Source organism: Pan paniscus, chromosome 11, assembly GCF_029289425.2.
Source record: "Pan paniscus chromosome 11, NHGRI_mPanPan1-v2.0_pri, whole genome shotgun sequence".
In the NCBI taxonomy this organism is placed as follows: Eukaryota; Metazoa; Chordata; class Mammalia; order Primates; family Hominidae; genus Pan; species Pan paniscus.
In genome coordinates, this window is record NC_073260.2 from 107124190 (window position 1) to 107138508 (window position 14319).

The 14319-nt window shown below is 34.5% G+C and overlaps 1 protein-coding gene across 2 annotated transcripts in view; it reads right to left on the reverse strand.

Moving 5' to 3' along the window:
- Nucleotides 1–14319, reverse strand: part of CNTLN (centlein) — a 352494-nt gene that overhangs the window by 67882 nt on the left and 270293 nt on the right. For both annotated transcript variants that reach the window (XM_003822610.6, XM_008976184.5), the window contains exons 17-18: nucleotides 12599–12692; nucleotides 12288–12511 (exon numbers count right to left, since the gene is read on the reverse strand). In XM_003822610.6, coding sequence (XP_003822658.3) covers nucleotides 12288–12511; nucleotides 12599–12692 — 318 coding nt within the window. The remainder of the gene's footprint in view (nucleotides 1–12287; nucleotides 12512–12598; nucleotides 12693–14319) is intronic.

The window sequence follows — 14319 nt, forward strand, 5'->3', positions numbered from 1 at the left end:
ATATTTATTATCCTTCTTCTGTACTGCAGGGCAGTGTACTCATGAAGTTGAAAAGTGCAAGAGGACTCCTAATAAACCTGAAAGTGATTCTGCTAATTTTGTTACACTACCTCTCATCCTTTGGGCCTTGGTGTCAATGTCACCTTCTCGGAAATGCCATTCCTTGAACAAGGGTGATCTAAAACCAACCTTTCTCTCCCTTTATCCCTAATTACAATGCACTCTCTGTAATCTTTAATTATTTTACTTATTCTGTTGCATGGTTATTATATTCTGTCTCTTACCACAAATAAGCTCCATGAGAGTAAAACCATACCTGTGTCTAGTTCACTGTTGTGTTCCCACTATCCTTCATGGACCCTAGCACACAGAAGATACCCAAGCAATGCTTGATGAATGAAAGAATGATCTTAATGGGTTACTATGCAGCCAAATTTGGAAATCTGAGACAAGAGGAAAGATAACTACTATGGTACAGATGTGATAATTCCACCGTTGAGAGCCCCAACACTGGCTTACTTCAACTAAGGGCAATAATATTTTCAAGGATCAATCCTTAAATGTTGGTAGTTTTAATTGCCTTAGCCACCAAATACACAGAATCATGAAGTAAAGAAAATATTACGTGGGAAAAGGAATTGGAATAGTATTGAACTGTCATGCCTATATGTATTAGTATGATTTGTCTTTGTTCTTCTAGTAATTAATTTAGAAAAAAAAGAAAACAGCCACTGAAAGTTCATGTGAGATTTACAGGCTAAAATACACCCACTGTACTCTTTACTCATGAAATTTTAAATGTTTTGTTCAATCTTTGATATCATATTTGACAGGAAATACAGGTAATTTTTTTTAAAACTATCTAAAGATTGGCAGTCTGGAAGACAATATAACCTGAAAACCCTCTGTATCACATAGAAAATATATGATATCAAGTATTCTTTTCGATGTATTGCTGAAAAATCTAAAAAAAAAAAAAAAAGAAGCAGCAGAAACTCAAGGGCTGGGATCATAGTCACCTATAGAGAGCAGCCAGCAGCAGAGCACGGAGCATGTGACTGGAGGTTTGGTAGCACCTGCTGCATGGAAATCACCAGGGCCAGCAACTTCAGGAATTGTGGGAGCAGGAGCTGAAACTTTGACCCTGGGCTTGGAGAGGCCAAATATGAGAATCCTCTGGAGTGCTGCAACTTCAGCTCAAGGGTAGACTAAAAAATATTGCTAGGATAGAAAGGTAATAAAGAAATATGTCTCTGATTGGGACCAGGGCAGAGTACAAAAATTCTCAGTTATCTCTACTGGGAATGTTTATATCTGTGACTTTACCTCATGTGGGTTGAAATCTGAATTTTTCAGTGTAGGTCAGGAATCTTACTACCCTGAAAATTAACATAAATATTAAGTAGTGTAGTCTGGATGAATGCTCCCCAAAGACAGGGTTCAAGGAATTACCACAATGAACCCTGCTCCCCAAAGACAGGGTTCAAGGAATTACCACAATGAATTACAATTTTAATTTGCTGAGCTGCAAATTAAAATTGTACACACATGTAGAAACATCCCATCCTGGCTCAAAGTAATCAGAAAAAATAAGCAGGAAGATTAGAATCTCAAGAACATGTGACTTGAAAGAATATATAAGTTTGTTTAAAATGATTAAAGATACAAAAGAAGAAATTAAAGTCCAAGAAAAGAACAAGCGTTCATAAAAAAGATTCTAATAACTCAAATAAAATTATTACATATATAAAATGTATATATATTATATACATGTACATATGGATATAAATACAACATGACAAAAATGTTGGACTTTAGCTCTCTCAGATAACAATATGTAAGATGTAGGAAGACTATCGAAACAAGACAAACAGTAAATAGTTTTAGATTAATGGATATTAGTCTACTTTTTACACTTTTAAAAATTCTATTTCTTACTACAATTTAGAAGTTATACACTTTCTTTCTCTTTAAAACCAATGTGGAGGTAGCTCTAATCCCTGAGCCTTTGCACTCTGGGCCCGTGATGGGAGTGGCAACATGGCAATATGTGAATTGCTTTTGGGGTCCTTCTCTTTTCTTGAAAGATTGTGCAGGTTTATAGTTAAATAGATCTATTGGCCCATTCAGAAAAATCCAAGAAGTTTGACAGCTTTCCTTCATTGTCTATTTCTTCATTTCCTTTAGACCCAGCTGGTTGCTCCTGGCATAATCCAATCTCTGTTCCTGATTTCTGCTAAGAAGGATTAGGTCCCTGGTTCACATTCACACAAATCTCCTCATCAAATGATTGTATAGCCACACTCTTAATGTTCTCTTCAAAACAACCTTTCTCGTTATTTGCACTATCAGTAGGCTGAAAAATGTCCATATCTTCCAAGTTGTGGTATACTTATGCTTAATAATTTCTGTTCAGTTTATCTCTCTCCTTTAGATTTAACCAAGCAATCAGGAGAAATCAAGCCATTCCTGTAATGCTTGCTTAGAAATTTCAACCAACTTCATCACTCACAAGTTCTATCTTCTACAAAACACTAGAACACAATTCAGCCAATCCAAGGTTTTTTTAAAAAAAATATTTTATCATAAGGATTGCTTTTCCTCTAGTTTCCAGTAGCATGTTCCTCATTTCCATGTGAAACCTCACTAGAATCACCCTTAACCTACGTATTTCCAGCATGCACCTCAAAAATCTTCTAGCTATTACCCAATTCCAAAGCCACTTCCACATTTGATGTGTTACTGCAGCACCCTGTTCTTGGCACCAAAATCTATTAGTTTGCTTGGGCTGTCAAAACAAACCACCAGACTGGGTTGCTAAAGGAACAGAAATTTACTTTCTCACAGTTCTAGAGGGCTAGCCATCTAAGATCAGGGTGTCAGCACAGTCAGCTTCTAGCGGCAGATCGCTTCCTGGCTTGCAGATGCCAGGTGTCTTGTTGTGTCCTATTACGGAAGAGAGAGTAGAATCGGGTGTCTCTTATTATTATTATTAGGACACTAACCACATGATGAGGGCCCACATGACCTCCTTTAACTCTAACTACCTCCCAAAGGTCCCATCTCCCAACACCATCAAACCAGGAGTTAGGGTTTCAACATGAATTTTGGAGGAACACAATTCAGTCTGTAGCAATAATACAACTCTTGAAATCAATTTTGTTATTTAAACAAACATTGAGAGATAATCAATAAAATAACTCCTCCATTCATATATAAATGAATGATAAAGGTTACTCTGTTTTCGCTAAATATAGATATTATTTCAGGAGAGAGCTTTTTAGAAGATACACTAAACAGCATGTATAACTCCACAAAAATTTCATGTGATATCTGTCTTAGTTTGCTGTCTATTTCTACAACAGAATACCACAAACTAGCCAATTTATAAGAATAGAGTTTTATTTAGCTCATGGTTTGGGAGGCTAGGAAGTCTAAGAGCATGGTTCCGGCATCTGGTGAAGGCCTTATTGCCAGGTCATGACATGGCAGAGAGCATTACATGGTGAAAGGGCAAGAGTGTGCCAGTCAGCTCAGGTTTCTCTTCCTCCTGTTATAAAGCCACCAGTTCCATCATAGGGACCCTGCTGATGACCTTATGTAATGCTAATTACCCTACCTCTAATCAACATAAGAATTTAGGGATTAAGTTTCCAACACATAAAACTTGGAGGACATATTGAAACCACAGCAAAATCTGTCAGCTGAAGTTTTATACATATTTAGTGCCTACTATAAAACATTCAACAGACTTTCTAAAAAGTGTGCTATGGGTAATGGCCACATTTTCTTTGATAATATGATTCTGGTAGTTTGTCTCTGTGAGCTAATACTGTTTGAGTCTTCAGGATGACACATACGTTACTAGAAAGAGGTATCCACAGCCATAATACACTTAAGTAATATTATTGGAACAAAAAAAGAGAGCATTTACATCCTGTTAGCCTTAAGATTTGGGACTAATTTTCATGTTTCAATTAAATTATGAGTAACACCTTTAAGTCAAAAATCTGATCATTCAAACTGGAAGATTAAGTCAATATAGTCTGCCTTACCCTATTTCTATCCCTTGATGTTCACTTTTGCAATACAGATTTTAATATGTAAGGAGAAAAAATACATTGTTTTAATCAGAAACAAATTTTAAGAAAACTTACCTTAAATATATTCTAATGAATTAAGTTTAATAATAAATGAGATTGAGGGAGGGAAGCAGAGCAAAATGGCCAAACAGAACTCCAGTGACTTTCTTCCCTCAGAAGCATCAAATTGAACAATTATCCAGGGAAGAAAGCACCTTCCTAAGAACCAAAATTCAGGTAAGCAATCAGGAAAACCAGGTTAAAAGCTGGTTTTAACATCATAGCAAAGAAAGAGGCACTGAAGAGGGTAGAAAAGAGAGTCTTGCATTGCCTACATCATCCTTCCCTCATTCCCCAGCAGTGCTACACTGAGCCGAGAGAGAATCTGTGTGCTTGGGGGACAGAGCAAAGTCCTGTCACAGTGGAACACAACACAAGGCAGAATTCTGCTGGTGCCCAGAGAAGGTGCATTTAAACTATCCCCGCCTTAGAGGAGTCCTCCACCCCACTGGTAAGAAACTGACTTCCAGCAAGCTCCACTACCAGCTAACTAAAGTGTCCTGCAGTACTGAATAAATATGAAAGGCAATAATAAAATCTGCGGTCCTTGGGCAAGTCTGGGTGCTGTGCTGGGCTTGGAGCCAGTTGAACTGAAGTGCACATAACCCACTGAGACATCAGTTGTGGTAGTAAAGAGAGTGTTTACATCACCCCTCCCTTTACTCCAGGCAGGGAAGCTCAGTGAGAGACTCCTGATTGCAGAAAGGAGAAGGAAGAGTGAAGAGTACTTTGTCTTGCAACTTGGGTAAAAGCTCTGCCACAGTAAAATAAATCACCAAGCAGATCTCTGAAGCCCCAGATTCCAGGCCCTAGCTCCTGTACGGCATTTCTAGACCCACCCTGGGCCAGAAGAGAACCTGCTGCACTGCAAAGAAGAACCCAGTTCTGGCACGATTCACTACCTACTGACTAAAGAGCCCTTGGACGTCAAATAAACATCAGTGGCAGCCAGGCACTAGTTGCCAAAGGCCTTGGGCAATAATCACTATGTTGCTAGCTTCAGGGGTGACCTAGCACAGCCTCAGCAGTGGTGGACATCGAAGTGACTCAGTCACCTCTCTCCCAACTCCAGGCAACCCAGCATGGAAGGAGAGACTCCTTTTCTTTGGGGCAAAGTGAGGGAAGAGAATGACAGTCTCTGTCTGGCAATCCAGGGAATTCTCCTGGATCTTACCTAAGCCCACCAAGGTGGTACAAGTCTGCAAGAATCACAGTGTTACCGGGATTAGGGTATCCCCTAGCGGAGATGTGGCTTCAGTGACCCAAGACTTAGGTCATAACACTCAATTCCTTTGAATATCTAGAAAGCCTTCACAAGAAGGATGAGCACAAAAAAGCCCAGAATCCAAAGATTAGGATAAATACCTAACACTTTCATGCCCAGACACCAGCAAACATCCACAAGCATCAAAAACACTCGGGAAAACATGACCTCAATAAATGAACTAAATAAGGCACCAGTAACCAATCCCAGGGTGACAGAGATATGTGACCTTTCAGACAGAGAATTCAAAATCACTGTTTTAAGGAAGCTCAATGAACCAAGAAAACACAGAGAAAAAATTCAGAATCCTATCAGAGATATTTAACAAAAATATTGAAATAATTTTTAAAAACCAATCAGATATTTTGGAGCTGAACGATTCAATTGACAAACTGAAAAACGCATTAGAGTCTCTCAATAGCAGACTTGATCAAGGAGAAGAAAGACTAGTGAGCTTAAAGATGGACTATTTAAAAATACACAGGAGAATAAAAGAAAAAAAATAATAAAACTTGCCTATAGGATCTAGAAAAGAGCCCCCACAAGAGCAAATATAAGAGTTATTGCCTTAAATAGGAGGGAGAGGGAGAGATCAGGATAGAAAGTTTACTCAAAGAAATAATAACAGAGAACTTTCCTAACCTAGAGAAAGCTACTAATATTCACGTATCAGAAGGTCATAGAATTAAACCAAATAAGAGATTTAACCCAAAGAAGACTACCTCAAGGCACTTAATAATCAAAATCCCAAAGGTCAAGGATAAAGAAAGGATCCTAAGAGCAGAAAAAGAAAATAAATAACATACAAAAGAGCTCTAATACAGCAGACTTCTCAGTGGAAACCTTACAGGCCAGGAAAGAGGGACATGACATATTCAAAGTGCTAAAGAAAAGAACGTTTATCGTAGTGTATTATACACACCAAAAATATCCTTCAAACACTAATATGAAATAAAGACTTTCCCACACAAACAAAAGCTGAGAATTTTGCCAACACCAGATCTGTCCTACAAGAAATGCTAAAGGGAGTTCTACAACCTGAAAGAAAAGGATGTAGATAAGCAGTAAGAAATCATCTAAGGGTAAAAAAACTCACTGGTAATAGTATGTACATACACAAATACAGAATAACAGTGTAATTGTGATGTGTAAACAAAAAAGATATAAACAACAAAAACTGTAAAAGTAGGGATTGGATCAAGTTAAAATGGAGAGTGTATATTAGGTTTCTCTTTGCTTGTCTATTGTTTTTATAATCAGAGTTTAGTTGTTATCAGTTTAAAATAATTGGTTACAAAGCATTATTTGCAAACCTCATGGTAACCTGAAATCATAAAACCTACAACAGATATATACACACACACTAAAGCATGAAATTAAAAACTACTACCAGAAAAATCACTTTTACACAAAGGAAAATAGGAAGGATGAAAGAGAGGACCACAAAACAACCAGAAAATAAATAACAAAATGGCAGTAACAAGTACTCATCTATGAATAATAATACTGAATGCAAATGGACTAAACTCTCCAACCAAAAGATACATAGTAGCTGAATGGATTAAAAAACAAGACCCAATGATACACTACCTACAAGAAACTCATTTCACCTATAAAGATGCACATGGACTGAAAATAAAGGGATGGAAAAAGATATTCCATGAAGTGGAAACCAAAAAAGAACATGACTAGCTATACTTATATCATATTTTTAAAATTTGAGACCAAAAAAATATAAAGAGAGAAAGAAAAGGTCATTATATAATGATAAAGGGGCCAATTTAGCAAGAGGATATAACAATTATAAATACCTATATATCCAGCACCGGAGTACTCAGATATATAAAGCAAATATTGTTAGCATTAAAGAGAGAGCCAGACTTCAATATGACAATACAATAATAGCTGGAGATCTCAATACCCTACTTTCAGCAATGGACAGATCATCCAGATAGAAAATCAACAAAGAAACATCAGACTTAATCTACATTATAAACCAAATGAACCTCATAGATATTTACAGAACACTTCATCAAACAGCTGCAGAATACACATTCTTCTCCTTAGCATATGGATGAGTCTCAAGAATAGACCATATGTTAGGCCACAAAACAAATCTTAAAAATTGCAAATAAGTTGAAATTGTATCAAGCATTTTCTCTGATCACAATGGAATTAAAATAGAAATCAATAACAAGAGGAACTTTGGAAATTATAGAAACACATGGAAATTACACAATATGTTCCTGAATGACAAGTGAAGAAATTAAGAAACAAGAAATGAAGAGGAAAATTCAATAATTTCTTGAAACAAATAATCGAAGCACAACATACCAAGACCTATGGAACACAGCAAAAGCAATACTAAGAGAGAAGTTTATACCTAAAAGTGCTTACATCAAAAAAGAAGAAAAATTTCAGATAAACAACCTAATGATGCATCTTGAAGAACTAGAAAAACTAGAGCAAACCAAACCCAAAATTAGTAGAAGAAAAGAAATAATAAAGATCAGAGCAGAAATAAATGAAATTAAAACGAACAAAACAATATGAAAAAAATCAATAAAACAAAAAGTTGGTTTCTCAAAAAGTAAAACAAAACATACAAACCTTTAACCACACCAAGAAAAAGAGAAGACAAATAATATCAGAGGTGAAAAAGCAGATATTACAACAGATACTGCATAAATTTAAAGCATTGTTAGTGGCTACTGTCACCAACTATATGCCAATAATCTGGAAAATCTAGAACAAATAGACAAATTCCTAGACATATACAATCTACCAAGATTGAACCATGAAGAAATCCAAAACCTGAACAGACCAATAGCAAGTAACAAAAACAAAGCCTAATAAAAAGTCTCCCAGCAAAGAAAAGCCCAGGACCCAATGGCTACACTTTGGGAGGCTGATGTGGGTGGATCACGTGAGGTTAGGAGTTCAAGACCACCCTAGCCAACATGGTGAAACCCCAACTCCACCGAAAATACAAAAGTTAGCCAGGCGTGATGTTGCGTGCCTATAGTCCCAGCTACTCAGGAGGGTGAGCCAGAAGAATTGCTTGAACCTGGGAGGCGGAGCTTGCAGTGAGCCGAGATGGCGCCACTGCACTCCAGCCTGGGTGACAGAGTGAGACTCCGTCTCAAAAACAAACAAAAAACTATACTACAATAAAAATAATGCTGTATATTATTTATCAATGTACATATGTGTGCAACAATTTTTTAAATTATTGGAAAATTAGTATGAACACCTGAAAGTGTCTCCAGAGACAGGTAGAAGAGGATGGGGCTGTAGATAATGATTAAATAAAAATTTAGCTTTATTTATCCATTTTCTATCTTTAAAATATACAGTGGAAGAATATATGTTAATTTCTGAAGGGTATAAGGGTATTTCTTATATATGCTTTCTATTTCTCTGTATCTCCTAACTTTCCAAAAATCTTTTATAGAAAACAAAGTTAATTTCTCATGTTTGAATGCCCAGTGTGAGAAAATATCATTATTTTCCTACTTTTTGTCTAAATTAAATAGTGTATGACCTGAGAAGCATAAATAAATCTATAAAATTAAACATTGCATGTGTATAACATTTTCCTCATATTAAAAGGGAGATCTGAAGAATGGGGCTAGCATGTTTTTTACTCATATCTTTACACCTGTGGCAACGGACACATACTTTGAACAAATGCAAAAGATTTATACTTAACTTTTCTTGAAAATAGTTGATGGCTATTTATATAATCCATCTATAGAATAATGCTTAGTATAGGGCTATAGTGCATTTCAAAATAGGTTTAGAATATTTTACAATGATATTTACAGTACCTGCTTTTGGGAATCACAAATCTTTGCCATTTACCTAGTATACTATTTAGCTCATAGTTGTAAAATACTATCTATATGTAACATATATCTTTAGAGTAGGCAAAATGTAAAAAAACAAAAAACAAAAAAATACAGTTAAAGTGATGACAGCTCAATCTAAACATGTAAAAAATCTATTATCTTGGTTAAAATTTTCTTCCAAAACTTTAGCGGTTCGGCCTATACAGTTCAAATTTCTTCTTCTAAGCATTTTTGAGGAAATTCTATAATGGTTTAAAACACATTGCAATGAAACTGAAAGGGAAAAAAATACCAAAGAATACTTTGTGTTCCTCTTATCAACCTCCTAACGAACAATGGTACTTTTAATTACATATGAAAAAGTTGAAAGTCTTTGAAAAGTTTTCCTGAATGTAAAGTAATATCTTTAGTATGGAGGCTGCCCAAATATTGAAATCTGCCTTAAATGTTAATTATTAATGCACAATAAATTCAAGACCTATAAGTTCAAAACCTATTGATGCCTGATTCAATACTTTAGAATAAAAAAAAAGTTGAGGGTTTTAAAATCACAAGATACAGATATAAAATAATTAAATTAGAATATTTACCGAGCATATAGGAATTCTACCATAAATAGGCAGGAAAAGAAAGACTGAACTTAATCTGTTTACCTAAGTTCCGTTATTAAAAATATCACAGAAATCAACAGATACTACCCAAATCCTCAAGTTGGTAACCTGAAAAATTTCTCAGTAGATGAGAATCTGGGATCTTGACATCTTCCATCCCAAGCTTTGGTTATTATGTTAGAGCCCACAAAGACTATACCAATGTATTAACTAAAGAGAATTTGTCTGTATCTATGTAATATTTGGGGAGTTACTTTATCAGTAGAGAATTCTAAGTTTAGTTACCACATCAGTTATTTCTCCATATGTACAGAATATTCAAATTAAATCTAATTCTAGTTAATCACTAGTTACATTTATTTGAGTTCATAGTGATTTTTGAGATGGAAAATTTCTAAACTCTGATTCTTACTCTTTCCTAAAGTACTTTTTTGAATATTAGATGTTCTTGGACCTTTCTATCATCTAAAGAAAATCTGTATTAAAAAATAAAATTACATATAACAATGAAATATAAGTTATACCTATAACATAGTAGCAAAAGTAAGACATTTACCTTGGAATAGATGAGATTTGAAATAGCTAGAATTGAGGGTAACTTCAGGGAGAAATTCATATGAAAGTAATTCATTTGATCATCTATACCATACTATCTCTAAAATGCACATGAACCATGCAGTAACTGAGGTGCTTTTTATACCTCCTAATTTTCTCTTTACAAGTAGTTGAAATCTGTGCTAAAATGTGGATTTCTTACTTGATACTACCAAGTATGGCACCTCAAAAATTATAAGAAAGGACATTAAAATTGATTGCAAAAAAGGAAAAAAAAGTATGTCTAACACAGATTTTTAGTTGAATCCCTAGAGTACTATCTTTATTTTTCTCATAGTGTACGCAATTTAAGGAACTCCCAAGAAGTAACTATACCACTACTTTTCAAACTCTCAATGAAGAAAATCCTTTTCCAACGAGAATGAGGAAAATAGTTTTTGTAACAACTCTAATCTTTTATAATTTTCCTCTGACAATATCAGAATTTACTCTTATGAAAAGCCAGTGGTCTAGTATATTATTTAAGAGAACACTGAAAAGTTCAAATGTTTTTTGTATAATAAGATTGAACAATTAAAGTTGAGAATTTTTTCTTTCTTTTAAAAAATGTTCTTTCATGTCATTTTGCTATTTGCACAAAAAAATCTTTGGAATACAGATAGTTTATAATATCACGGTGAGATATAAAACAATGTCATTTAACTAGAGAAGAAAGAAAGGAAGCGTAGGAGAAAGGAAAAGGAAAGGGAAGAAAGAGAGAATATTAAAGAGAAGAAAAGAAAATTCTAGCCAGTAAAATGTATATGGGATGAAATCGTTTTGGGAAATGTGGTTCCTATACAGTGGTTGTGGTATCAGTGGCTGTGTCTAAATTCTAACATAGAGCTCAGTCTTATCTGGTATCCCACTGCCACATTTCCAATGGCCAAGCCTGTAAAATCCAGAAACTTCTGGTGTAAGTTGGAATGCAGTTAAGGTTTGGGTATAAGGCTACTCTGGGAATAAAGTCAGAACACAATTCTTAACTGGCATAACACTAATCCTTCACCATTAAAATGTTTATATGTATTGTTTGAATCAAAGCACTAGATACTAGAATTAGAGAATTTAAGTGTAACTTAAAATTATGTGTGACAGTGATTTAAAGATTGTTTTCTAATGTAATGAAATAAATTTTTCTGTGCAAAATAATTTTCTAACAAATCATTCATTACACAAGCAAATAGCATAAAGAATGGAGACCTAAAGAACAAAAAATCTTTTCTTTTTCATTTGCTTTAAGTTCATCTCAAAGTGTAAGTTAAACTTGTGCTTTAAGATTACCTTACCAGGAGTAAGGTATAATGTTGACTATTTGCCTGAGTAAAAAGAACCACAGATAGATTACGGGAATACATTAAAATAGATACTTATATTAAAATCTTCACATTTTATACTAGCATTTGCAAAGAGTAACTGATGAATATATTAGTTTAATAATGTAACTTATGATAAACACAAAGTTTCAAACATAGGCAAACGGGTAAGCTATGTGTATGTATGAAGCCTGCTTTTAAAAACTAAGATGTAACACAATACAGAATATGTAAAAATATTTCAAAGATGAGAAAAACTAAGTGGAACAGGAATGCTAGTAAAGTGTCTTTTTGATTCAGAGTTCCTTCCCTCATGTATGTCATCCTTTAATATGGGCCTTATTAAAGAAGTCCAGTAACTAAACTAATTACACTAGTAAACAGTGCCTGGGATTTTTTAAAACTCATAGACCTGCCTAACACAAATATAAACTAAATAATACATGTAAAACAAAATATCCACTTTTACAATATAGTATACTACTGTTCAATCTTAAAGTTCTCTTTACCTTTATTGTCTGCCGGCTTGTCTGAAATCGTTGATTGGATACTTGCTGTTGATGGAGGAGCTTTTCATTAACTTCTTTATATTCTTTAACAGACAATTCTGCTGTTTTCTTGGCATTCTGAAGTACACTGTTTTGTTGTTGCAAGGATATAATCCGTTCTCGTAATAAAATAATATTGCTACTTGATTTCTGGGCAGTTATATTTTTGTACTTTTCTCTGTTGACTACATAAAAATAATATTGTTCATAATATTTAAAAAATTAGATTTAAATTGTAAAAGACATATTGTTAATTGCATATACATTCTTACCTCTAGTAGGAACTGCTGTATGTGAACTCTTTTGCATCTTACAATTCTTCTTTTGAAAAGTTGGTTTTTTGGCATTCTTATCATGAAAATAGTCCTAAATTTGAAGATTTCATAAAAATTGTATTATTCTTCAATAACAACATCAAGTGAACTGATATAAGTAACATCTCTTTACTTAAAAAATACAATTGTTTATGCAGAATTTTTTTTAAGTCTCTGGGAGACCAAGGCAGGAGGACTGCTTGAGGCCAGGAGTTTGAGACCAGCCTGGGCAACAGAGCAAGACTGCCTCTTACAAAAAAAATTGAAAAAAATATTTTTTAAACTCTAGATGATAAAATTCTATAACTGATACCAAGAACTTACAAATGAACTTATTGTATACACTGAACTTAAACCAGCAGGCAGAAGATCCAGATACAAAATCAACTCCAAAGAAGTAGAAATTTAATCTAGGGATAGCTTAAAAACTTTGGAGTAAATATGGTAACCGTAACAAAAGTAAAATGTGAATAATTAATAACTTATTCTCTGAAAATATAGGCCCTTTTCTCAAATACTCTACTATATGCTGACAAATGAAGCTAATAGCCTTCTGACAAATAAAGCTAAAAATAATGCTGACAATAATAAAATAACTTCCTGAAGCTATATGTTTTCCTCATGGCATTCTAATACACTGAGGCTGAATAAAAGGAAGCCTTGTTGACTTTTGGTTTCAAAATGTTTCACCAATTTAAAAATGTATATATTAGTAGTAAAACATGTGGTCTTAAGATTTTTTTTTTTCTTTTGAGACAGAGTTTGGCTTTGTCACTCAGGCTGGAGTACAGTGGCACAATCTCAGTTCACCGCAACCTCCGCCTCCCGGGTTCAAGCAATTCTCATGCCTCAGCCTCCCAAGTACCTGGGACTACAGGGACCACCACCCCCAGCTAATTTTTGAATTTTTGGTAGAGATGGGGTTTCACCATGCTGTCTAGGCTGGTTTCAAACTCCTGGTATCCAGTGAGCCACTCGCCTCAGCCTCCAAAAGTGTTGGGATTATGGGCGTGAGCCACAGTGCCTAGCCTTGTTTAAGAATTTATTGGCTGGGAAATATAGATATATGCAATCTAGAAAATTATTTCTTATTTTAAAAAGAACTGTTTAAAAGATCCCAATCCAGCAACAAATTGCCTGAAAGTCATGAAACTGATTAACACATGTAACAGAAGCCTATATCTAAAATAAGGTTTTCCTTTCAAATGATTAGTTTCAGAAATTATAAAACCCTAACAATGTTTCATTTCTCAAAATATTTTTGAAATGCTTCATTTAAGCTTATCTTCAGAACTGGCATATAAATTTTTAATTGCTTTATTAAGATTTAATTAGTATTTAAGTATCAGCCACGCACTGAGCACTGTTAAAAAAAAAATCCAAACTACAACTACCAATTGAAGTACTAATATCAGTCATCAGATTTGGTATCAAATTAACAGTAGCTAAAATTAAATTACAAAGAAGTGGGCTTCTGTTTCCAGTACTATTACTGAATACAAACTCAAGAAAACTCTCATACTATGAAACAAACACACTTAAAGTGTATTTCTAACATGGCAAAAAATACAAGGGAAATGTCAGAGGTCAAAAATGAAGTGAAAGCAGAAATTCAGAGACCATACAAAAGTGACCAACAAAGTGGCCAGCAAAATGTAGAACAACTGACAATCCCTTGT